Source organism: Salmo salar, chromosome ssa09, assembly GCF_905237065.1.
Source record: "Salmo salar chromosome ssa09, Ssal_v3.1, whole genome shotgun sequence".
Taxonomy (NCBI): domain Eukaryota; kingdom Metazoa; phylum Chordata; class Actinopteri; order Salmoniformes; family Salmonidae; genus Salmo; species Salmo salar.
The window spans coordinates 7369543-7393646 of NC_059450.1; the positions used below are offsets into that span (position 1 = coordinate 7369543).

A 24104-nucleotide genomic window follows, 5' to 3' on the forward strand; every position below is an offset into this window, starting at 1 on the left:
AAGTCTGGCTTGTGACAATAAATATGTATATATCTTTTTTTATCACATTTTATTGGTCACATACACATATTTCACATGGAAATTCAAGGCTTTCATTTAGGTTCAGAATTCCAAAAAGTTTGTCCATGTTTGAGGACCAGTCTTTCCGAGCATGGAGCAGAATTAAAGGCCCATTCCTTAATAATTTACGGCTGTGAGTATCACATCCGGCCGTGATAGGGAGTCCCATAGGGCGGCGTACAATTGGCCCAGCATCGTCTGACTTTGGCCAGGGTAGGCCGTCATTGTAAATAAGAATTTGTTCTTAACTGACTTGCCTAGTTAAATAAAGGTTCAATTAAAAATACTAAAAATCACAGACTCAGCCTTTAAAGTGTGACCTGTGACAGGCCTGGAGAAACCCTGTTTTTTTAACGGCTTATAAAGCAGGTTGCCAGAGGTTGCCAGGGGCATAGGGAGAACAGAGGCATGTTGTATGTCAGACTAGTCTGTGGGTTTGCGGTGTCTGACAACCTGTTAAACACGTAGAGTTGCGTTCAGCATTCACCAGCCACATAACCTAATCATGGACACCTAGGCTGGGGGCGAATATTTGTTTGGTTGGGATTCAACTATTAATAATGATACATACAGTACTTGTGGGAAGCCGTGTGATATTCCATTCTTCCAGATAAATCTAAGTTACTCTGATATTTCTTCATGTCAAAATAGAGCCTTTTGAATCCAAAATTCTATCTACACACACTTGAAGGGCACTTTTCCTAGTTATCTGGCCTCCTATGCCAGCCAGCTTTCTAGCCTCTCCTATAATTCTCTCATACTCACAAAGGCCTATAAGACACGAAACCACCAGAATTAGTTTCCTTCCAGAATCACTGTTTATTTCTGGGCTTTTCCTTCTCCTTCATCCTCTCCATTGCACACCAATGGGACAAACACGCCAGGACTTGTTTCGTTAGCTGGTCGACTAGCTGCCAGCCATTCAGTTAGGCAGATGGCTCAGGCTAGATTGTGCTACCCTTACAAGAGAAACAAATCATTTAAGTTGAACTTCTAACTATCCTTTGATGCTTTTCATTGTCTTTGGAGAGGGAATGATAGTAGTTAGGTCTCTGCCCAACACAGAAACACACCAATCAAATACACATTTCATCTTAGCGCTTTCTTAGCAGTGAAAGAAAGGTTTACTGGCCTGAGGTTACTTGGCTACCATGGCTGGAGAATTCCATTGTGTCCAGTTCCATCGTGACCCCTAACCCCTGACTCCTTGACCTTAGCTTCATCCACTATCTATTGTCTGCAGGTTGCCCCTGACAACCTTCAAAGTCCAAAGAGTGTCTCTGTGGCTTTTTATGTTTTTGTCCACCTGTCGGGGTGTAAGTTTATAGCTGCATCAGTGTTATTGTCATTGCTCATGTTGCTCTGTTCAGTCAAGCCATGGGAATGTCACAATTCATTGCATCAATGTGCCTAGACACGTCCTCAGTTCCTGTGCCAAATTCTAACACAGATCGGATTGGATAGTGATTTCCAACTAGATGTTGTGGAGCTAAGAAAGCTATACTGTATATGCTGCAGCATATTTGTAGTACATTTGTATTCAAGTCTATGTTGATACTGAGGTTTGTGTTTGAATCTGTTACCATATTAGCCAGAATTCTCTGCTTTGAGGATTAATTTGAAGCTAGTCTGAACAGGATTATTTGTTCGTAAACCCAGAAAAAATGATAAGTGGTTCTAATAAGCTCACTCTTATGAAAACAGTTCGGTTTACGATCAGACAAGCACACCCTGGAACGGAGTTTGCTGATTTCCAGAGAAAAGAGAACAATGAGGTATCTACCATTGACCTAGATTGGAGAACTGCTGCCTGCCATGAGAAATCAATGAATGATGTCATAGGAAATAGAATCGCAAGTTTACACCATGGCTTCAATACTTTATTCATTTCAAACCAACCACAATAATACAAAATATTAAGTGCCGCATGTCAAACAGAGACAGTTGCTCATTTACAATGGTCAGTAATTAAAAACAAATGATTTCAGGAGAAAAATTATAAATACAAATTAAATTCTGTACAGTTACAAAAAATTGATGCACAATAAAACATTTAAAATAAACAATTTTTGTATTCAAATTGTCTACAAATCTACAACTTTAAAAAAAACACCCATTTCCCAAACTTCCACACACACACACACACAAACCACACGCACACAAAATAGTCAAGTTTGTTAGGACAGGACAATTGACTTAACCCGCATTGGGGAAGAGGCAGAAAATGCACCAACATGGAATTCATGCTCAAAAACATCTTGAGCATTTTCCAGGTAGTCCCTCTGTGTTTCGGTGTGTTTTGTTCAGTTTGATGCCTAACGAACACAACCCAGTCTAAAAGACAGAGGTAGAAATTTGACCTTGGCGTGTAATTTCGGCTCTTCTCCCAGGTCTAAAATACCACACACACACACACACACACGTGGGGCCAAGCCTTCATAAAAAAAAACTATAAAAAAACATAAGACACAAAGTGCTCTTTGTTCCCTATTATGGGTGCATGGCGAGCGCTCAACAACACACAAACCACCATTTAAAATCAGACTTCATATAGTTTCAAAAGAAGTGGGAAATTAAAATTGCCCTCTCGTTCATCTTAATTACTGCCTAAATCAAAACACCCGGATGTTGTTGCGTATTATTATCCTTACTAGATTATTTCCTTGGAAATATAAGGTCATTTGTCACTACGAATTCTAGATACTACAAAACACTATCAAATGCATCTTGATAGAGAAACTTCACGATGTGAAACCTAGCTGCCGATTCACAAGAGCAAAGCATGATATTCTAGTCAGTCACATATAGACTAGGGACCACTATGTAGATAGATAATATCAGTCACCAAAAAGACCCTGACCACATCCCAAATCGCACACTATCCCCTGTGACCTCTGGTCAAAAGCAGCGCGCTATATCGGGCACAATTTGGGAGGTGACTTCTGGTGTCTTTGGCTATGGGTCCAGAACCGCTTCTAACTAACCTCTATGACAGGGGTGTCAAACTCATTTTATGGAGGGCCGAGTGTCTGTTGGTTTTAGTTATTGCCTTTCAATTTGTGTCCAATTAAGACCAAGACAACCAGGCGAGGGGAGTTCCTAACTAATTAATGACCTTAATTCATCAATCAAGTACAAGGGAGGAGCAAAAACCTTGCAGATATGCCATGGAATGAGTTTGACACCTGTGCTCTATGAATAGATGTGGACACATTCTGGCATGGGAGACAGAACACTTCACCACCATAGAGCTTGAGGCTCGATGTAGTGACCAGGTCAGGTCCCCAATATAAATAGATGTCTTGGGAATACCCGACAACGACGCTCTACCCATACTCCTACACCTCGTTGACACGTCACATTAAGTTAGCGCCACAGACCCCATGTTTGGTACCTGGGTCGTGATCAGTAGGGCACAATATTTGAATACGTTTTGCAGCGGACAAAAAGAAAATCTGTGTTCTCATTGGAGACGTTCAGTAGTACCTGCGCATTTCACTTCGTTTTTAAAACATACAGTGAGTGATTCAACCTTCTAAAGCTGGCAAGTTACAGCTGACGTAATACAATGCTGCCCCCTAATGGCCAAAGATACGCACTATGAACATTTTGACTTTTGAAGTCACAAAGAAATCCTGAGAGTTATGAATATAACACCCCCAACCCAAAATGCCCGAGTTGATTTTTTGCCGGTCGTCAGATATGCATAAAAAAAAAATATGCCGTGTCTATATTTTCAAACAGCACATAGCATTTTCACACAGCACACAGAATAGAAATGAGACGGACACAAAACTGTCCACTCTACAAATACACAAACCACAACGCTGAGAGCTTCATAAGCTGGACACACAAACACACAGGCCAGCGTCGATCCAGGCACTACCCTAAATCCAAACCCAAAAAAGCATACAAATATATATACAAATGAACTGACACAAGGGGTGAGCCCATAATGGGCCCGTTTTAGACAAATCATTAACATGGAACAGACATGGCTAAAGCAAAGGTTGATGCGTTCATAGTGTAACATTTCCCCTCACCCCATACCTCTACCGAGGATACTACTCCTTCATGAATAGGGACAGGAGTTCTCTCTTGACCAGTTCTAGCCTATATTATATATACTCTGAGCCCTAGTTATTATAACTAGGCTGTAATCCCATCTGCCTTCTCCTTTCCTCAGCTCTGGAGCAGGTCTCCCAGGTCGTAGGTGTCAAAGAAGTCGGACACGCCCTCGCCATCCTCCAGCCCCCAGAGGTAGTCGTCGTGGTCGAGGTGCGGAGAGAAGCTGACGAAGGGGGCGTTGGGGTCGGGGGTGAACCCGGGGCCCGGGAGCTGGTCCTCGGTCATCTGGAGCAAGCTGGGGGGCAGGCCCAGGAGGCCCTCTACGTCCAGGAGGGTGGTGGTGTTGGGGAGGGATACCGGTGCAGGTCTGGAGAGTTCAGCTACAGGGAGGGCGGAGAGGGAGAGACGCTGTGTTAGTGTCTGGACACCCCTTTACAACACTCGGGACTGTTTAGAGGAGGGTGCAACGGTACAGAATGTTCAGATAGAACGGTATTGTGTAGAACAGCTACGACTGTCTGTCACGTATAATTGGAAGTCGTATCAGGTCTATTCATGCTATTGCTATCGGCAACGTTCAGAACCTTTCACATCACGGAATAGACCTCAGCTGTATCAGACAAGACAACACAGGGCCCCCCCCACCCCAGTTCAGCTTACCTTCCACGGGCTCCTGCTTGACGTCGGTGTATTGGGGCTCCTGTTTGATAGTGGTGTACTGTGGTGGTGCCGTGGCGAGGGAAGGGGTGGCAGTGTGACCCAGGGGGTGATGAGGGTAGTCTTTCCTGGGGGTGGTGGTGTTCTTGACGGGGCTGGCATCCTCCAGGCCCTCCTCGGGACAGAGGTACACCTCAATGGGCCCGTTCTTACTTTTCAGGTAGATCTGTTGGGAGCCCTGTGGGTACAGGACAATAGGGAGATGTAACAATGATGCACTACGGGAAGTGAGGGATAGTGAGCAGGATTGGTAATTGAATGGGCTCGGTTTCAAGATGTCAGAAGGGTAAAGTGTCTTTCTTTGTTATACAAGAGAATTGGCTTAGTAAGAAAGTGTGTAGCATATCCTTGTAAGGAAGAGGTACGGGGATTGACGTTAAAGGTCTGATGGGCTCTCGCCCTTTGGGCAGCTCAGGAGTTTTTGGGATTATGATGACCTGCCTGGAAATGTAAAGACTACTGGAAATTCTTTGTAATTTGGTTGTTATCACCAATTAAAAATCACTTGTCCAATGGGGCAACCACAGAGCAGGCACAACGTGCACACCCATGTCACTTGCCCCAAGTGGTTAGAGCGTTGGGCCACTGTTCCCCGGTAGGCCGTCAACCGAAAGGTTGCTGGATCGAATCCCTGAGCTGACAAGGTAAAAATCTGTTGTTTTGCCCCTGAACAAGGCAGTTAACCCACTATTCCCTGGTAGGCTGTCGTTGTAAGTAAGAATTTGTTCTTCTCTGACTTGCCTAGTTAAATAAAAGGTTACACATAGGGCAATCCTTGGAACAGTCACTGTGTCCTTTTTCATGTCTGTTTAAGCTGTACTTCAGCTGTATTGTGCCACTGTTCAGTTTAGAGGTCGACCGATTAATCGGAATGGCCGATTAATTAGGGCCGATTTCAAGTTTTCATAACAATCGGAAATCGGTATTTTTGGACGCCGTTTTGGCCGACTTTGTTATATATATTTTTTAGACCTTTATTTAACTAGGCGAGTCAGTTAAGAACACGTTCTTATTTTCAATGACGGCCTAGGAACGGTGGGTTAACTGCCTTGTTCAGGGGCAGAACGACAGATTTTTACCTTGTCAGCTCAGGGATTCAATCTTGCAACCTTATGGTTAACTAGTCCAACGCTCTAACCACCTGCTTTACATTGCACTCCACGAGGTTACGCAAATGCAGTAAGAAGCCAAGGTAAGTTGCTAGCTAGCATTAAACTTATCTTATAAAAAACAATCACAATGAATAGTTAACTACACATGGTTGATATTACTAGTTTATCTAGCCTGTCCTGCGTTGCATATAATCGCTTAGGTACACGTTGCTCCAACCATAAACATCAATGCCTTTCTTAAAATCAATACACAAGTATATATTTTTAAACCTGCATATTTAGTTAATATTGCCTGCTAACATGAATTTCTTTTAACTAGGGAAAATGTGTCACTTCTCTTGCGAACAGAGTCAGGGTATATGCAGCAGTTTGGGCCGCCTGGCTCATTGCGAACTGTGAAGACTATTTCTTCCTAACAAAGACAGCCGACTTCGCCAAACGGCGATGATTTAACAAAAGCGCATTTGCGAAAAAAGCACAATCGTTGCACGACTGTACCTAACCATAAACATCAATGCCTTTCTTAAAATCAATACACAGAAGTATATATTTTTAAACCTGCATATTTAGCTAAAAGAAATCCAGGTTAGCAGGCAATATTAACCAGGTGAAATTGTGTCATTTTGCGTTCATTGCACGCAGACAGAGTATATGCAACAGTTTGGGCCGCCTGGCTCGTTGCAAACTAATTTGCCAGAATTTTACGTAATTATGACATAACACTGAAGTTTGTGCAATGTAACAGGAATAACGTTTTGTTTGAGATGATACTTTCCAGATTCGACCATAATAATGACCTAAGGCTCGTGTTTCTGTGTGTTATTATGTTATAATTAAGTCTATGATTTGATAGAGCAGTCTGACTGAGCGATGGTAGGCACCAGCAGGCTCGTAAGCATTCATTCAAAATAGCACTTTCGTGCGTTTTGCCAACAGCCCTTCGCAATGCATTGCGCTGTTTATGACTTCAAGCCTGTCAACTCCCTAAGATTAGGTTGGTGTAACCGATATGAAATGGCTAGCTAGTTGGCCCGGTGCGCGCTAATAGCGTTTCAAACGTCACTCGCTCTGAGACTTGGAGTACTTTTTCCCCTTCCTCTACATGGGTAACGCTGCTTCGAGGGTGGCTGTTGTCAATGTGTTCCTGGTTCGAGCCCAGGTAGGAGCGAGGAGAGGGACGGAAGCTATATTGCTACACTGGCAATACTAAAGTGCCTATAAGAAAATCCAATAGTCAAAGGTATATGAAATACAAATCGTATAGTCCTATAATAACTACAACCTAAAACATATTACCTGGGAATATTGAAGACTCATGTTAAAAGGAACCACCAGCTTTCATATGTTCCCATGTTCTAAGAAAGGAACTTAAACGTTAGCTTTTTTACATGGCACATATTGCACTTTTACTTTCTTCTCCAACACTTTGTTTTTGCATTATTTAAACCAAATTGAACGTTTCATTATTTATTTGGGGCTAAATTGATTTTATTGATGTATTATATTAAGTTAAAATAAGTGTTCATTCAGTATTGTTGTAATTGTCATTATTACAAATAAAAAATAAAATAAAAAATAAAATAAACAAATAAAAAAATAATAAATAAAACAAATCGGCCGATTAATCGGTATCGGGGTTTTTTTTTTGGGGGGGGGGGTCCTCCAATAATCGCTATTGGCGTTGAAAAATCATAATCGGTCGACATCTAGTTCAGTTGGCAGAAAACATTTTTCAAGCGGTCAGGTACTAACTGAACTTGTCTAGTAAGAAAAGCAATTTCTGTTGTCTGTTGCAAAATGTTTTGCTGCGGTGTGCCCAAATGAACACTACCTCTATCTATGACTAGATGACCACTCACCCCCGAGGACTCAGGCACCTCCAGCTTGGTTTCTGATGGGGCCTTGACGGCGATGACCGTCTGGTCCTGCAGGCTGGCTATAGACCTGATGTCCTGGTAGGTGACGTAACCTAGTTGTCCCTGGTTGTCCCTGTGTTCGGTCAACTCCTTGAGCTGGGTGCTGCTGGACGCGATCAGGTCTTCCAGGGCCTTCTCGGCCCTCTCCAGCTCTCCCAGCTCCTTCCTCAGGGCGCACGACTTCTCCCCGCTGCTGGCCGAGCCCTCGAACACGCCACCCACCCTAATAATTTTTTTTCATTTTTATGACGAGCCACTACAGAGTATATACATTGTACATCATGGTATAGATAGATCATGATCAGGTGAAGTTGGAACTTTCAACACTTAAAAAAAATATATTGTCTTTTGATTACAGAGCAAGATGGACCTATCAATATTACACCAAGGAGTAAGGGCTAAGGAGTTGACATGGAATTGGGCCCACCTCCTACAGCCGAAGAATGAGAAGTTACTCATCCTAAGTGTTGACTTGTCCTAAATGTACTTGTCCTAAGTCTACATGTCCCGAGTGATATTCTCCTGAGTGTACTTGTCCACTTGTGCTAAGTGTCCTACTCACATCCACTGGACGTTGTTCTTGGACTTCTTGCGGATGAGCTGCACGCCCTCCAGCACGTTGGTGATGTCATAGATACGTCTCTTCTGCACCTCGAGGACCTCGGTGGCCCAGTTGAGGTCCAGCACGCCGTCAGGTGACTCGCTCAGCAGGCCAACAAACTTCTTGGTCAGCAGACCCAGGGAGGTGTCGTAGCGCGTCCGCTCACCGGGGGACTTGGGCGCTGAGGGTCATAGGTCATACAAGAGATGGGGTAAGAGAGTGGATTTGTGTACGGTTTACATATTCAATAATATGTGGAATACACATATGTGAACTCAATATTATGGATTGGAAAATATCTACATTGTAGCTTGTGTGTTTAAGTATAAAGAATGGATGGATGATTATGTTGTCTCGCTTTATGCAACCCGTTACTTATTTGGTAATGAGGACAGTAGGGGGCAGTCTTTTTTCACTGATGCAGACACTCACTTTTGGGACTAGGGATGCTGGCTGTGGCCACACTCTCCTTTCCTTTGGGGGTCCTGAAGTCTGGGAGGTAGAGGGGGTCCTCCAGGTCCAGCTTCCTCTTGGCCTATGGGGGGGGGGGGCACAAAGAAGAGGGAAAAAGGGGTTAAAGACAGCTTGAGAAGGAGTATGTGTCCTAATAATATCTCCTTTCTCCTGAAGTTTGCACTCGTTCTCTACTCCCCACACATTTCAAATCACTGGATTGACAACGTAGGCATGGGCTAGAGAGTTTTGCACTATATATTTTTACCAATTTGTAAGTCGCTCTCCAATTTGTAAGTTGCTCTGGATAAGAGCGTCTGCTAAATGACGTAAATGTAAAATGTAAATATATCTCCAACCAATAATTTCCTTTCAAAGGGGAGTGAACAAGTGCACACTTTGTGAGAAAGGACGGATTATTAGGATGCAGGGAGTCTATTGGAACCATTCCCCAGTTTGAATGCTTAACAAGTCCACTTGACATGTAACTATGTCCTATAGAGCTGTAGATCATGAGGATAGGATGGTAGCAGGCCATAGAATAAAGCCCAGCCCGTCCAGTGGTGTGAGATCTGTGCTGCCAGTATGCTAATGCTAATTGTGGCTGTTGAAAAGCGACAAGTCGTAATTGTGGTGGTGGTCTCAAGAACTGTGACAAAGGCCATAACATTCTCAAGCACTTCTAATGGGGGGAGTGTGTATGTTGATGTGTGTGTGTGTGTGTGTGTGTGTGTGTGTGTGTGGGACCTCCCCACTGCCCGCCAAATGCCACTCACTGACCACATCCCCGGTTTCTTCTCCTCCTCCCCCATGACCCCCTCACTCCTCCTCCTTTCCCCCCATGACCCCCTCACTCCTCCTCCTTTCCCCCCATGACCCCCTCACTCCTCCTCCTTTCCCCCCATGACCCCCCTCACTCCTCCTCCTCCTTTCCCCCCAATGACCCCCCTCACTCCTCCTCCTCCTTTCCCCCATGACCCCCTCACTCCTCCTCCTCCTTTCCCCCATGACCCCCTCACTCCTCCTTTCCCCCATGACCCCCTCACTCCTCCTTTATTCCTCTTTTCTTTAAAGAACACACAGGCAGCCTGCCACATTCCCAACCATCACATCTCACACTCCTTGCACGAGGCCTCAATCAGTATGTGACAAAGACACACACACACACAGATTGGCTAGGATTAACCACTGCTATCATACACACTCTTATGGATGCACACAAATAAATAAGACCACCTATCACACACACACACACACACACACCTCCGATTTTGCATCACACGTATTCACCACTATGCTACTGTCATTTTAACTGACTGCTATTCTCTCATAGAACAAAATGTATAAGATCTCCTAAGCCCGTGTTTACCTCAGACCTTATTTTCAGGGATGGCTGGACAAACCAGAGGTAACTTATTTCCGGGTTTTAGAACTACAAGCTGGCGAGCTCGATTAGACAATGCTGTGCGGATCTGATCCCACCTCCCATTTTAACCTTGCAACCTCAGTGGAAATGCCACCTGCCAATCAACATTGTCCCTCCCGTCGTTGTACAAACTAGTATGGCAAACAAGCGATTGTGATAATGTAATTTATACCATGGAAAAGGTATAACCTACTTACAGTATATGTTTGCATCAAATGACCTTCTCCTTTAAAAATCGTGTAATGATTATTAGTGCTGAGCGATTAACGGAAATGTAGAATATTTTTCGGTTTTTAAACAACTAAATTGACGGACATTGGTTCAATTATTTGAATTCCATTTCATTCAGTATTTTTCTGTGAGCTCAATGCACACATTGCGCCGTTTCTGTAGATAGATCAAGCCTGAACTGTGCGATGTAGTAGGAAGTTGTAGTTTCCAACAGACCAATATTCTACATAGTTTAGCGCAGAAAACGTGGTAATTATTACAATTACCATAATCCATTGCACGCCTACCGGTTTTATTTTTTTAATTTTTTAATAAATATGCCTGCTACCTAAAAGAGACAGAAGAATGCCGATAGAGAGGGATAGAGAGCAGTTGCTTCTCGAGGTATCTCTACCAGAAAAAAACATGATCTAAGTGATTGATAGGTGGTTGATAGAAGTCATAAAAGTATGCAATTTTTACTTAATTTTTTTTTTTTAAAAAAAAAATAGTGATTTGGTCAGACAGCATAGGCAGCAGCTCTACAAAAAAAGTAAGGTAAAGTAATGTGAATAAATGATAGTTATTAACTGATAATCAGTAATGGGCAGTGACTACCATGATGTGACTTTTATTAGGCCCAATTGTTTTATCCTGTGTTGTTACAGCATTCAACCCACATAATGTGTCGTGCATTTAATGTAAAAAATTTTTTTTAAATAGAAACCGAAATCAGTGACTATTTTCTTATACTCGAACCGAAACTGAAACCAAGCTCAAAAAAGACTAATCGTATTTGTCTAACAAAATACATCAGTGACACCCTTTAGGAGATTCAGGTTGTGAGCATAGTGTTTCTGATCAGGTTGACAATAGTCTTCTAATGCATGTCTGGTTACAGTAACACCTTTAAAACGCACATCACTTTCTGCTTTGCTTCCAGAGAAGTGTAGGCTATTGAAAGAGAGAAATTAAACCGCAACCGAAATCCAACAGATCTAAGTTCTAATTTTCAAATGTTTTCTAATTTAGGACGTATGAATTTGATCTATGTATTCCATGTATTTTTCGCTGTTGAATGAGCGTGTATCTCCTGCGCTAAAAGATGTTAGGTTAGAATGTAAGGATTCTGTGCCTTTCTGCTGCTGGAAGAGGACTGCAGATGGTTTATTAGGGTTATTATTAGACACGCCGAGCACAAAATGGGAGATTTCAAAAAAAAATGTTGAGGTCGTTTTCAATCCTCCGGAACGCATCTTTAATAGGACTTCAGAACACCCCCATACTGCAGTAATGGCATGCCCCACACCATTCCAACACACTAAATTAGGACCAGATTATAATGAGCTCAGTGGCAGTGGGGGGGGACCAAGCACAGAACATCTGCCCTGGGGTACCGCATGTACTGCTGGTTGAAGACAGAGGGAAGTGGTGTTTACCCCCCACAGATGTGTGTACACACACACACAACTCCATATCCCCATAATCTCTTGTTTTACAAACCACACACACACGCCAGATCACAGTTGGAGAGAGGGCATGTCAAATGAGACTATGCTCTGCTTCAGTGTGGCTACAGACACAACCCAGCATGTGCCAACGAAGACCACATGTCCACAAGCTACAAATCAAACCATGGTATAAACTATGTGACGCATGTCATGATCTGACGCTGCAATAGGCCTTATGTACTAAGTCAAGTCATTACAGTACAACTAGACACACAGACCACAGGGTAGAATTAAACAAATGTGTAGTTTTAACTACTGTTTTAACTTTCACCTATGGTTTTAAATTGCACTGGTTCTCTATTTTCTAACCATGAATAGGTTCGAATCCAGGCTGTGTCACATCTGGGGGGGGGGGCGAAATTGGCCCAGCGTCGACCGGGTTCGGCCAGGGTAGGCAGTCATTGTAAATAAGAATTTGTTCTTAACTGACTTGCCTGGTTGAAGAAAAAATGAAAGAAAGAAAAGTGGCCTGTAAAAAACTCCTATCCCTTAGTAAACCATACTTTACTACTGTAGATCTGAGAGGAGATTTGAGAATGTGAGCCGCATGTGGATTTGAACTGAACCATGGGAGAGAGAGGGATAAAGGATGACATTGTCCCTCTGTCTTCCACCACATGTCCACCTGTCTGTCAGTGACATATGGCACAGGCACACACAGCAGGTGGCAGGGAAAGACAACAAGAGAACCTGTCTAACCCTTCTAGCACACACACCCAAACATTCATTTCAGGGGCTACTATATATTGCTATTACTAGGCCTAGGCTAGATTATAGTCTAACTACTGTACTTGTCTTTCACACACAATCGCATCTGTTAAGATTCTCGTTACACCAACTTGGAGGTAAAGCAAACATTAGTAGTCTACCAGTAGGCCTACTACCTATGGTAAATACAAAACAATACATTTGTAATAAAAAGGTATAAATGTTCAATTTATTGTCTAGTAGTGGGCTTGTTTGTTCCCCTCTAACTTGTTCAACCTGCATTAAGACATGACTTCTCCCTTTGACCAATAAAGAGGAAGGAAATGCCAAAGTGGCTAACTAGAGGAGCGATTGAGGAAAGACGGCACCGATCACACTCTTAAAATCTTTTCAGACCACCTCAGGGATTAAAATGTGACCCTTTGTCCATCTTCTGGAGACTAGTTTAAATACAACCTGTCAAATAAACCCCCAGAGAAGATGACATGTGGCGGTTAAAATGGCCGCCTTACATTGTATCTATCTCGAATGGGCCTCCCCTTGAACATTTTACCACAGTTTTGCCCTGCAGCTTTGCAGGGGCCCGGCTTAGGCCTGTGAGTTTGTGTTTGTAGTGAGGTTTTGAATGGGGAGTCGGCGCTTTGCCTTTTGGTGTGTGAAAATACAAGGCCTATGTCAGCTAGCATACCACAAAGTTATGTACAGAGAGATACAGAACATAATGAGTCACACACACAAGCAATAAATTAAGCTAAAAGAATGTCATGCTCAAACATAGCGTGTTAACAGCTAACTACAGCAATTGTCAACACATTAGCAGGCCATTGCAGGCGATCGACTTAAGCACATTTACATGGTCCCGTGTGGCTCAGTTGGTAGAGCATGGTGTTTGCAAGGGTTGTGGGTTCGATTCCCACAGGGGACCAGTATGAAATATATGTATGAAAATGTATGTACTTACATTGACAAGAGTGTATGACAAATGTATTTAAATACACTGAGGCCCTCCTTCACAATCCATTCTTTATCTCCATGACACATTGGGTCATAATGTCTCAACCCACAGCCGTTATTGCCTCATTCTAAGACAGCGACTAAGCGTCTTCACCCTAAACGGGCATGTAAGTTCAGCTGTCCTTCCACCCCTCTAACCCATGCCATTTCAACATATATGACTGGATTTTCTCCCGAGGCATTTCACAAATCTGTGTCACATGAAAATAATGCTTTCAACAAGACTCACTTCTAGTTACTGGGTGTGTGTGTGTGTGTGTGTGTGTGTAAACCTTCTCTCTCTTCAAACACCGGTTCAGTTACGTAGAACCTGACTTCCAAGACAAGGACAAGTTGTTTCAATACGTGTGACAAAAAGACCCATTCAACAGCAAGCTAGCTTATGTCCCTCACACATAAAAAAGACGGCCCCATTGAGGGGAGCATGTTACTGGGGAATGAAGAAGGCCAAAAAGAGAAGGGGGAACTCAAGATAAGAGAGAAAGAGAGCTTTTGGCTGGAGTGTAAACAAGGGGCAAAGTGGGCAATCTCCGCACCCTGAGCCCTAGCCTGAACAGAGGCTCACCATGGGGGTCCCAGAGAGGGGTGAGGGCATAGGCAATGATGACATGAGGTAGTGATGTGTGGGGGTGAGAGAGATCAGGGGGTAGCTAGCAGGTCACCGAAACCTACAGTACCAGTCAAAAGTTTGGACACACCTACTCATTCCAGGGTTTTTCTTTATTTTTACATTGTAGAATAATAGTGAAGACATCAAAACTATGAAATACCACATATGGAATCATGTAGTAACCAAAAAAGTGCTAAACAAATCTAAATAGATTTTATATTTGAGAATCTACAGAGTAGCCACCCTTTGCCTTGATGACAGCTTTGCACACGCTTGGCATTCTCTCAACAAGCTTCATGAGGTAGTCACCAGGAATGCATTTCAATTAACAGGTGTGCCTTGTTAAAAGTTACTTTGTGGAATTTCTTTCCTTTTTTTTGTTTAAATATTTGTAATTTTTTTTAAACCTTTTTAGTGTTTTTTTTGTTTTTTTTCACCTTTATTTAACCAGGTAGGCCAGTTGAGAACAAGTTCTCATTTACAACTGCGACCTGACGAAGATAAAGCAAAGCAGTGCGACAAAGACAACAACCCAGTTACACATGGGATAAACAAATGTAAATTCAAAAACACAATAGAAAAATCTATGTACAGTGTGTGCAAATGCAGTAAGGTTAGGGAGGTAAGGCAATAAATAGGCCATAGTGGCAAAATAATTACAATTTAGCATTAACACTGGAGTGATGGATGTGCAGATGATGATGTGCAAGTAGAGATACTGGGGTGCAAAAGAGCAACAAAAATAACAATATGGGGTTGAGGTAGTTGGGTGTGCTATTTACAGATGGGCTGTGTACAGGTACAGTGATCGGTAAGCTGCTCTGACAGCTGATGCTTAAAGTGAGTGAGGGAGATATAAGTCTCCAGCTTCAGTGATTTTTGCAATTCGTTCCAGTCATTGGCAGCAGAGAACTGGGAGGAAAGGTGGCCAAAGGAGGTGTTGGCATTGGGGAATTTGTAGCGAGGGCCAGCCAACTATAGCATACAGGTGGCAGTGGTGGGTAGTATATGGGGCTTTGGTGACAAAACAGATGACGTTGATAGACTACATCCAGTTTGCTGAGTAGTGTTGGAGGCTATTTTGTAAATGACATTGCCAAAGTCAAGGATCGGTAGGATAGTCAGTTTTACGAGGGTATGTTTGGCAGCACGAGTGAAGGAGGCTTTGCTGCGAAATAGGAAGCAGATTCTAGATTTAATTTTGTATTGGAGATGCTTAATGTGAGTCTGGAAGGAGAGTATACAGTCTAACCAGGCACCTAGGTATTTGTACCTGTCCACATTTTCTAAGTCAGGACCGTCTAGAGTAGTGATGCTAGGCGGGCGGGCAGGTGCGGGCAGCAATCGGTTGAAGAGCATGCATTTAGTTTTACTAGCATTTAAGAGCAGTTGGACACGAACGGAGTGTTGTATGGCATTGGTCCTATATCGACATAACCTGAAAGGCTGCTCAGCAAGGAAGAAGCCACTGCTCCAAAACCGCCATAAAAGAGCCAGACTACGGTTTGCAACTGCACATGGGGACAAAGATCGTACTTTTTGGAGAAATATCCTCTGGTCTGATGAAACAAAAATAGAACTGTTTGGCCATAATGACCATCGTTATGTTTGGAGGAAAAAGGGGGAGGCTTGCCAGCCGAAGAACACCATCCCAACCGTGAAGCACGGGGGTGGTAGCATCATGTTGTGGGGGTGCTTTGCTGCAGGAGGGACTGGTGCTCTTCACAAAATAGATGGCATCATGAGAAGGAAAATTATGTGGATATATTGAAGCAACATCTCAAGATATCAGTCAGGAAGTTAAAGCTTGGTCGCAAATGGGTCTTCCAAATGGACAATGACCCTAAGCATACTTCCAAAGTTGTGGCAAAATGGCTTAAGGACAACAAAGTCAAGGTATTGGAGTGGCCATCACAAAGCCCTGACCTCAATCCTATAGAAAATGTGTGGGCAGAACTGAAAAAGTGGGTGCGAGCAAAGAGGCCTACAAACCTGACTCAGTTACACCAACTGTCAGGAGGAATGGGCCAAAATTCACCCACCTTATTGTGGGAAGCTTGTGGAAGGCTACCCGAAACGTTTGACCCAAGTTAAACAATTTAAAGGCAATGCTACCAAATACTAATTGAGTGTATGTAAACTTCTGACCCAATGGGAATGTGATGAAAGAAATAAATGCTGAAATAAATCAATCATTCTCTCTACTTTTATTCTGACATTTCACATTCTTAAAATAAAGTGGTGATCCTGACTGAGTTGCTGCGTGGGGTGCAGAGCTGTTGGCCGGGGTAGGGGTAGCCAGGTGGAAAGCATGGCCAGCCGTAGAAAAGCGCTTACTGAAATTCTCGATTATCGTAGATTTATCGGTGGTGACAGTATTTCCTAGCCTCAGTGCAGTGGGCAGCTGGGAGGAGGTGCTCTTATTCTCCATGGACTTTACGGTGTGTCAAAACTTTTTGGAATTAGTGCTACATACAGGATGCAAATTTCTGTTTGAAAAAGCTAGCCTTAGCTTTCCTAACTGACTGTGTATATTGGTTCCTGACTTTGTTGCGTGGGCTATTCGATGCTAATGCAGTACGCCACAGGATGTTTTTGTGCTGGTCAAGGGCAGTGAAGTCTGGAGTGAACCAAGGGCTACATCTGTTCTTAGGTCTACATTTTTGAATGGGGCATGCTTATTTAAGATGGTGAGGAAAGCACTTTTAAAGAACAACCAGAAATTCTCTACAGACGGGATGAGGTCAATATCCTTCCAGGATACCCGGGCCAGATCGATTAGAAAGGCCTGCTCGCTGAAGTGTTTTAGGGAGCGTTTGACAGTGATGAGGGGTGGTCATTTGACTGCGGGCCCCTTACGCACGCAGGCAATGAGGCAGTAATCGCTAAGGTCCTGGTTGAAGACAGCAGAGGTGTATTTAGAGGGCAAGTTGGTCAGGATGATATCTATGAGGGTGCCCATGTTTACAGATTTAGGGTTGTACCTGGTAGTTTCCTTGATAATTTGTGTGAGATTGAGGGCATCTAGTTTAGATTGTTGGACGGCCGGGGTGCTAAACATATCCCAGTTTAGGTCACCTAACAGTACGAACTCTGAAGATAGATGCGTTTGAGCCAATCAGTTGTGTTGTGACAAAGTAGGGGTGGAATACAGAAGATGGTCTTTTACCAAATAAGGCTAAGTCCATATTATGGCAAGAACAGCTCAAATAAGCAAAGAGAAACAACAGTCCATCATTACTTTAAGACATGAAGGTCAGTCAATCTAAAAAATGTCAAGAACTTTGAAAGTTTCTTCAAGTGCAGTCACAAAAACCATCAAGCGCTATGATGAAACTGGCTCTCATGAGGACCGCCACAGGAAAGGAAGACCCAGAGTTACCTCTGCTGCAGAGGATAAGTTCATTAGAGTTACCAGCCTCAGAAATTGCAGCCCAAATAAATGCTTTAGAGTCAACTGTTCAGAGGAGACTGCGTGAATCAGGCCTTCATGGTCGGATTGCTGCAAAGAAACCACTACTAAAGGACACCAATAAGAAGAAGAGACTTGCTTGGGCTAAGAAACACAAGCAATAGACAGACCGGTGGAAATCTGTCCTTTGGTCTGTTGAGTCCAAATTTCTGATTTTTGGTTCCAACCGCCATGTCTTTGTGAGACGCAAAGTACATGAACGGATGATCTCTGCATGTGTAGTTCCCACCGTGAAGCATGGAGGAGGTGTGATGGTGCTTTACTGGTGACACTGTCAGTGATTTATTTAGAATTCAAGGCACACTTAACCAGCATGGCTACCACAGCATACTACAACGATACGCCATCTCATCTGGTTTGCGCTTAGTGGGACTATAATTTGTTTTTCAACAGGACAATGACCAAACACACCTCCAGGCTGTGTAAGGGCTATTTGACCAAGAGGGAGAGTGATGGAGTGCTGCATCAGATGACCTGGCCTCCACAATTCAAAAAAATATATATTATTTCACCTTTATTTAACCAGGTAGGCCAGTTGAGAACAAGTTCTCATTTTCAACTGCGACCTGGAAAGATAAAGCAAAGCAGAGCTACAAAAAACAACACAGAGTTACACATGGGATAAACAGAAGTACAAACAAAAGTACAGTACAATTACCCGACCTTAACCCAATTGGGATGGTTTGGGATGAGTTGGACCGCAGAGTGAAGGAAAAGCAGCCAACAGGTGCTCAGCATATGTGGGAACTCCTTTAAGACTGTTGGAAAAGCATTCCAGGTGAAGCCGGTTGAGAGAATGCCAAGAGTGTGCAAAGCTGTCATCAAGGCAAAGGGTGGCTACCTTGAAGATTTGTTTAACACTTTTTTGGTTACTACATGATTCCATGTGTTATTTGATAGTTTTGATGTATTGTCTATATTCTACAATGTAGAAAATAGTAAAACAAAAAAAAAAAAACCTTGAATGAGTAGGTGTGTCCAAACTTTTGACTGGTACTGTATGTGTCAAACTGAAACCCGAGAGCACTCCTTGACCTTCTGTCTTGTTTTTCAACTCGGAAGTAAAACTCTGTCAAACATTTACGAGTTAGTTGTAGTATCATCCTCACAGGAAACAGTATTTCACAGCTCACCAATCATTCAAACATCATAGCAGCAACCACTATAAATATGACACAGTGGGGATATATCCTCTCATGTTATCCTTAATGAACTATTAACGCTAGATTTTGCTTCCACTTGAGTGTAGGAGTGCCCTAATACAATATCAAGGTGAATATGACTAGTATGACGTTGACGTTTGACCAGTTGTTAGTCTCTGCCAAGTTGTAAGTATCCATGAAAACTGTGAAGTGGTCCTATATGGCTCAGTTGGTAGAGCATGGTGCTTGCACTGCCAGGGTTGTGGGTTCAATTCCCAGAGCCACCCATACTTAACATGTATGCAAGCATGACTGTAAGTTGCTTTAGATGAAAGTGTCTGCTAAATGGCATACACTATATAAGTATCTGTGAGTGACCCATATTTGAGATGAATTCTATTCCCATTTTCCCAATGAGAATGACTTCGGCAGGGAGAAGGATAATGGCTCCTTCACAGTGTAACCCAACGTGTTTACGAGTAACAGGGCATGGCAAGAGGATGTCCTGCTCTACCACTTCTTCTAACACTATTATCGTTACCAAGTTTCCAGGGCAAGTATAGCCTCTCTGCCCACTGTGCTTCACGGACAATATAAAGAAATGATTGCCTGCTGAGGCTGACATTTTGTTGTTATTCAGAACTAGTGTCAGGATAGAGTTATTATTTACCATAACTAGGGTCAGGGGGTTTTCTGACCACTTTAATTGACCCGACGAGAAAGAACCCTGGGCCCCAGTTATAGGCTATAACTAGTTGCAACTTGTAATCTAGCAGTAACTAGTTTTTATAACTAAATGTTCCTGGTCATTAAAAGCTCATGGTCCTAATCCTAAAAGTAGGATAGAGAGGGGCGATGAATACCCTGATCGCCTGTCCTAGTGCCTTGGTCAGACTTGGCCTAGAATAGGAATTAGACATTAGGACAATGGCGCGTAAAACACAATGGAAATTGCATTAGTCCAGACATGTGACGAGCCAAGTTAATGTCATTGTATTAGTGCAGAGCACAGGAGTAGTGCTCTCCTCAATATTTAGTCCTAAAAACAATATCAGCCTGGACACACACACTGAGCCCTGGGTGTGTGTGTTAATCAGCAACATGTCATTATCTCCCTCAAGCCTACTCCTGGTGTGTGTGTGTGTGTGTGTGTGTGTGTGTGTGTGTGTGTGTGTGTGTGTCATGTTTGAACATTCAAATGATGTAAACTCCCAAGAAAAGTGAGTGGTTGTCCAGCTGTGACCTGTGACCTTTGTGGATGGACACAAACAGGTTGAGCAGGGTGTATATGACCTGGCTTGGTTGGTTGGTGACAGCTGGGGGCTGTGGCTAAACAATGTGTTAAGCTAAATCGCATTTTCCAGCAAATTACTTGCATTGGCTGATTGGGCATTATGAAATAAGTTCCCTGTCCAGATGGTGCATTTCCTCATTCATGTAAGGTTTAACTAACATGGTCCAAGTACATCAAGACAGTCGTGAAGAGGGCACGACAAAACCTATTCCCCCCCAGGAGACCGAAAAGATTTGGCATGGGTACTCAGATCCTCAAAAGGTTTTACAGCTGCACCATCGAGAGCATCCTGACGGGTTGCATCACTGCCTGGTATGGCAACTGCTCGGCCTCCGACCGCAAGGCACTACAGAGGGTAGGGCGTACGGCCCAGTACATCACCGGGGACAAGCTTCCTGCCATCCAGGCGGTGTCAGAGGAAGGCCCTAAAAATTGTCAAAGACTCCAGCCACCCTAGTCATAGACTGTTCTCTCTGCTACGGTACTGGAGCTCCAAGTCTTGGTCCAAGATTATTCTAAACAGCTTCTACCCCCAAGCCATAAGACTCCTGAACAGGCCTTTTGCATTGCCCCCCTCCCCTGCTGCTACTCTCTGTTATCTATGCATAGCCACTTTAATAACTCTACCTACATGTACATAATTACCTCGATTACCTGGACACAGGTGCCCCCGCACATTGACACTAACTCTGTACCGGTACCCCCTGTATATAGCCCCGCTATTGTTATTTACTGCTGATCTTTAATTATTTGTTATTCTTATCTCTTACTTTTTGAAACATAAATCGATATTTAGAATGACAAATCTCCCTGTGCTTGACAGTTTTTAAATGTCAAGCACAACTCCGATAAATGTATTCATACCAGTGGAATTTAAGAATATTTAGCCCATAATTTGGCGTATTGTATAGTCAGTAACGTTAATTATCAAGTGGATAACAGTAATATCGATTGTTGGTAGTTCAAAAACTTTTAAAAAGTCTTACCGGGAGTCTGCCGGAGGATGATCTGATGGGTTTAGCTTCAGGTCCATGGGGAGTTGCATAGAGGCAGTTCACCCTTTGTTCGGCCGCTGTAGTGTTGCAGATTTGGGTGAAGTATCCAGCCGGTACCGAGTTCATCGGTGAACTGCATAACCCGGTGCTGAAGAATTCTGTCTTCACTCCAGACAAAACTTTATTCTGTGAACACGACAGTCCTCCTACAGCACCTCGGCCAGACGCAAGAGAAACGCCTTTGGGCAGCCGCATCATTTTAGTAACTTTAAATAACGACTGTGTTCAAATTAAAATACGTTTAGCTAGTAGCAAAACTCAAATATTCCAGAAAACTGTATTCACGACAGTGAATGAAAGGAGTTGGGAGTCTTTCCGATACGAACGGGAAACGATGTCTCACAATTCGTAGCTAGTTTGATAAAAGCCCGAAGAATTTCATAAAAATACTATTTAGTTAATAATGTGCAAAATGCATAAGTGGAATACCTAATCAGCAGAGATATCCTTTGCTTGAGTATTTTCTGAAATTAAACGACTTGCACTGCAACCGATATTATCCTTGACGTGTCCAGTTGAAAGAGAACTTCGACTTTACCTAGCTAGCTAATTATTTAATAGCTAAATAAATAAACAACAAGTATATTTGCAAGTCCAGAATGGACAAACGTTGAAGTTCACGTCTTGAGAAGCAGAATCCTCCTGAAATACAAAAGTCTAGGAGTATTTTTCAGATTTTCCGTAGAGGAGATACTGCCACTGTCGGGTTCTCTGTCCAGCTAATAAAGCTTAGCTCATGATACAAGGGAATTGGAGTTCGGAAGAACTGCTTTTTTTAGCGCGAAATTTGGATCTCCCGCGGTTAGAGCGCATCTTTCATTGGTCCAAAGCGAGTTGCGATTGTTACATTCCGCATATATTTGCATAAAACAGTTGGTGCGGGGCGTACCCAACCTTAAAGCAATAGTATGTCCATGTGTGGTCACTTTAGGGACAAAGTTAGCCATTTCGAATCAAACATGTTAAACAATAACATGCTTTTATAACCTACTATATGAGGAGCAAATGAATCTAGATATTATTTTCTCTCTATAGAGTACAATTATGTAGGCCTAGTCAACCCTGATGTTATTATTTATGTATTTTACCTTTATTTAACTATGCAAGTCAGTTAAGAACAAATTCTTATTTTCAATGAATTTGCGACCTTTCGGTTACTAGTCCAACGCTCTAACCACTAGGCTACCCTGCCACCCCATAATATCGCATTGATAGAAAAACGAATCTGAATCAAATCAGCCTTCCTTTTAGTAAACAGTGTATTTCATATCGTTAATAAAACAATCAAGGGAAGTTCTATGTGAGCAATTTGATGAGTAAGAAGTTTAATCGAATGACATCTGCTGCTCACTAGTTCACAAAGAGAAAAGGAATCCTTCCTTGAAGACATGCCCACCCCCCACTCCCAATTGACCCCCATAAGCCTCCAGATATGACACAGAAATGCCCCCCCTTCATTATAATGCAAATTTCACATGAAGTCCTATTGCTTCTCTAGTCTGATCCCAGATCTTTGTTCTGTCTTGACAACTCCTATACTCATTGTCATGATAAACATGGCAACGGCCATAGGAGTTGGCTATACAGCGCTCAATAAATACAGTGAGCCAAATGTGTTGAGAAATGGGCAACTCACATCAACGAGTTGATAATGGCCTTGGCGATGTGTTTGTATAATTAGCTAATTGTGCATACATCTAGCCTGCTGTAGTTGGCAGACACACTGCAGTGACTTTCCCATGCATGTGGTGAAACTACTCCAGTGCATTTGGAAAGTATTCAGACCGATTGACTTTTTCTACATTTTGTTACATTACAGCTCATCAATTTACACACAATACCACACCATAATGAAATATTACATTTGCATAAGTATTCAGACCCTTTACTCAGTACTTTGTTGAAGCACATTTGGCAGCGATTACAGCCTTGAGTCTTCTTGGGTATGACGCTACAAGTTTGGCACACCTGTATTTGGAGAGTTTCTCCCATTCTTCCCTGCAGATTTTCTCAAGCTCTATCAGGTTGGATGGGGAGCGTCAATGCACAGATATTTTCAGGTTTCTCCAGAGATCGGGTTCAAGTCCGGGGTCTAGTTGGGCCACTCAAGGACATTCAGAAACTTGTCCCGAAGCCACGCCTGCGTTGTCTTGGCTGTGTGCTTAGTGTCGTTGTCCTGTTGGAAGGGAAATCTTCACCCCAGTCTGAGGCCCTGAGCACTCTGGAGCAGGTTTTCATCAAGGTTCTCTCCTTACTTTGCTCCGTTCATCTTTCCCTCGATCCTGACTAGTCTCCCATTCCCTGCTGCTGAAAAACATCCCCACAGCATGATGCTGCCACCACCATGCTTCACTGTATGGATGGTGCCAGGTTTCCTCCAGATATGACGCTTGGCATTCAGGCCAAAGAGTTCAATCTTGGTTTCATCAGACCAGAGATTCTTGTTTCTCATCGTCTGAGAGTCCTTTAGGTGCCTTTTGGCAAACTCCAAGCGGGCTTTCGTGTGTATACCTTTTACTGAGGAGTTTCTTCCATCTGGCCACTCTACCATAAAGGCCTAAATTGTGTCGTGATGCAGAGATGGTTGTCCTTCTGGAAGGTTCTCCCATCTCCACAGAGGAACTCTGGAGCTCTGTCAGAGTCACCATCAGGTTCTTGGTCAACTCCCTGACCAAGGCCCTTCTCCCCCGATTGCTCAATTTGGCTCTAGGAGGAGTCTTGGTGGTTCCAAACTT

The 24104-nt window shown here is 43.1% G+C and overlaps 1 protein-coding gene across 1 annotated transcript; it reads right to left on the minus strand.

Annotated features, from left to right (window-relative positions):
• Positions 1-1927: 1927 nt before the first annotated feature.
• Positions 1928-22117, minus strand: LOC106610661 (transcription factor E2F2). The gene is made up of 6 exons (XM_014210106.2): positions 21301-22117; positions 8907-9009; positions 8436-8655; positions 7817-8096; positions 4789-5023; positions 1928-4508 (listed from the first exon to the last, which is right to left on the minus strand). Exons 1-6 carry the CDS (start codon positions 21565-21567, stop codon positions 4243-4245), a joined length of 1371 nt encoding a protein of 456 aa, XP_014065581.1. The 5' UTR covers positions 21568-22117; the 3' UTR covers positions 1928-4242.
• Between the last annotated feature and the right edge of the window lie 1987 nt (positions 22118-24104).

Bases quoted from the DNA above. Each gene is read 5' to 3' on its own strand.
- LOC106610661 (XM_014210106.2), bottom strand. From the start codon at position 21,567: ATGATGCGGCTGCCCAAAGGCGTTTCTCTTGCGTCTGGCCGAGGTGCT. The intron at 8,097-8,435 runs GTGAGTAGGACA...AAAAATTATTAG, and splicing joins AAGAACAACGTCCAGTGGAT to GGTGGGTGGCGTGTTCGAGG. The intron at 5,024-7,816 runs GTGAGTGGTCAT...CTGTACCCACAG, and splicing joins AGGTGCCTGAGTCCTCGGGG to GGCTCCCAACAGATCTACCT.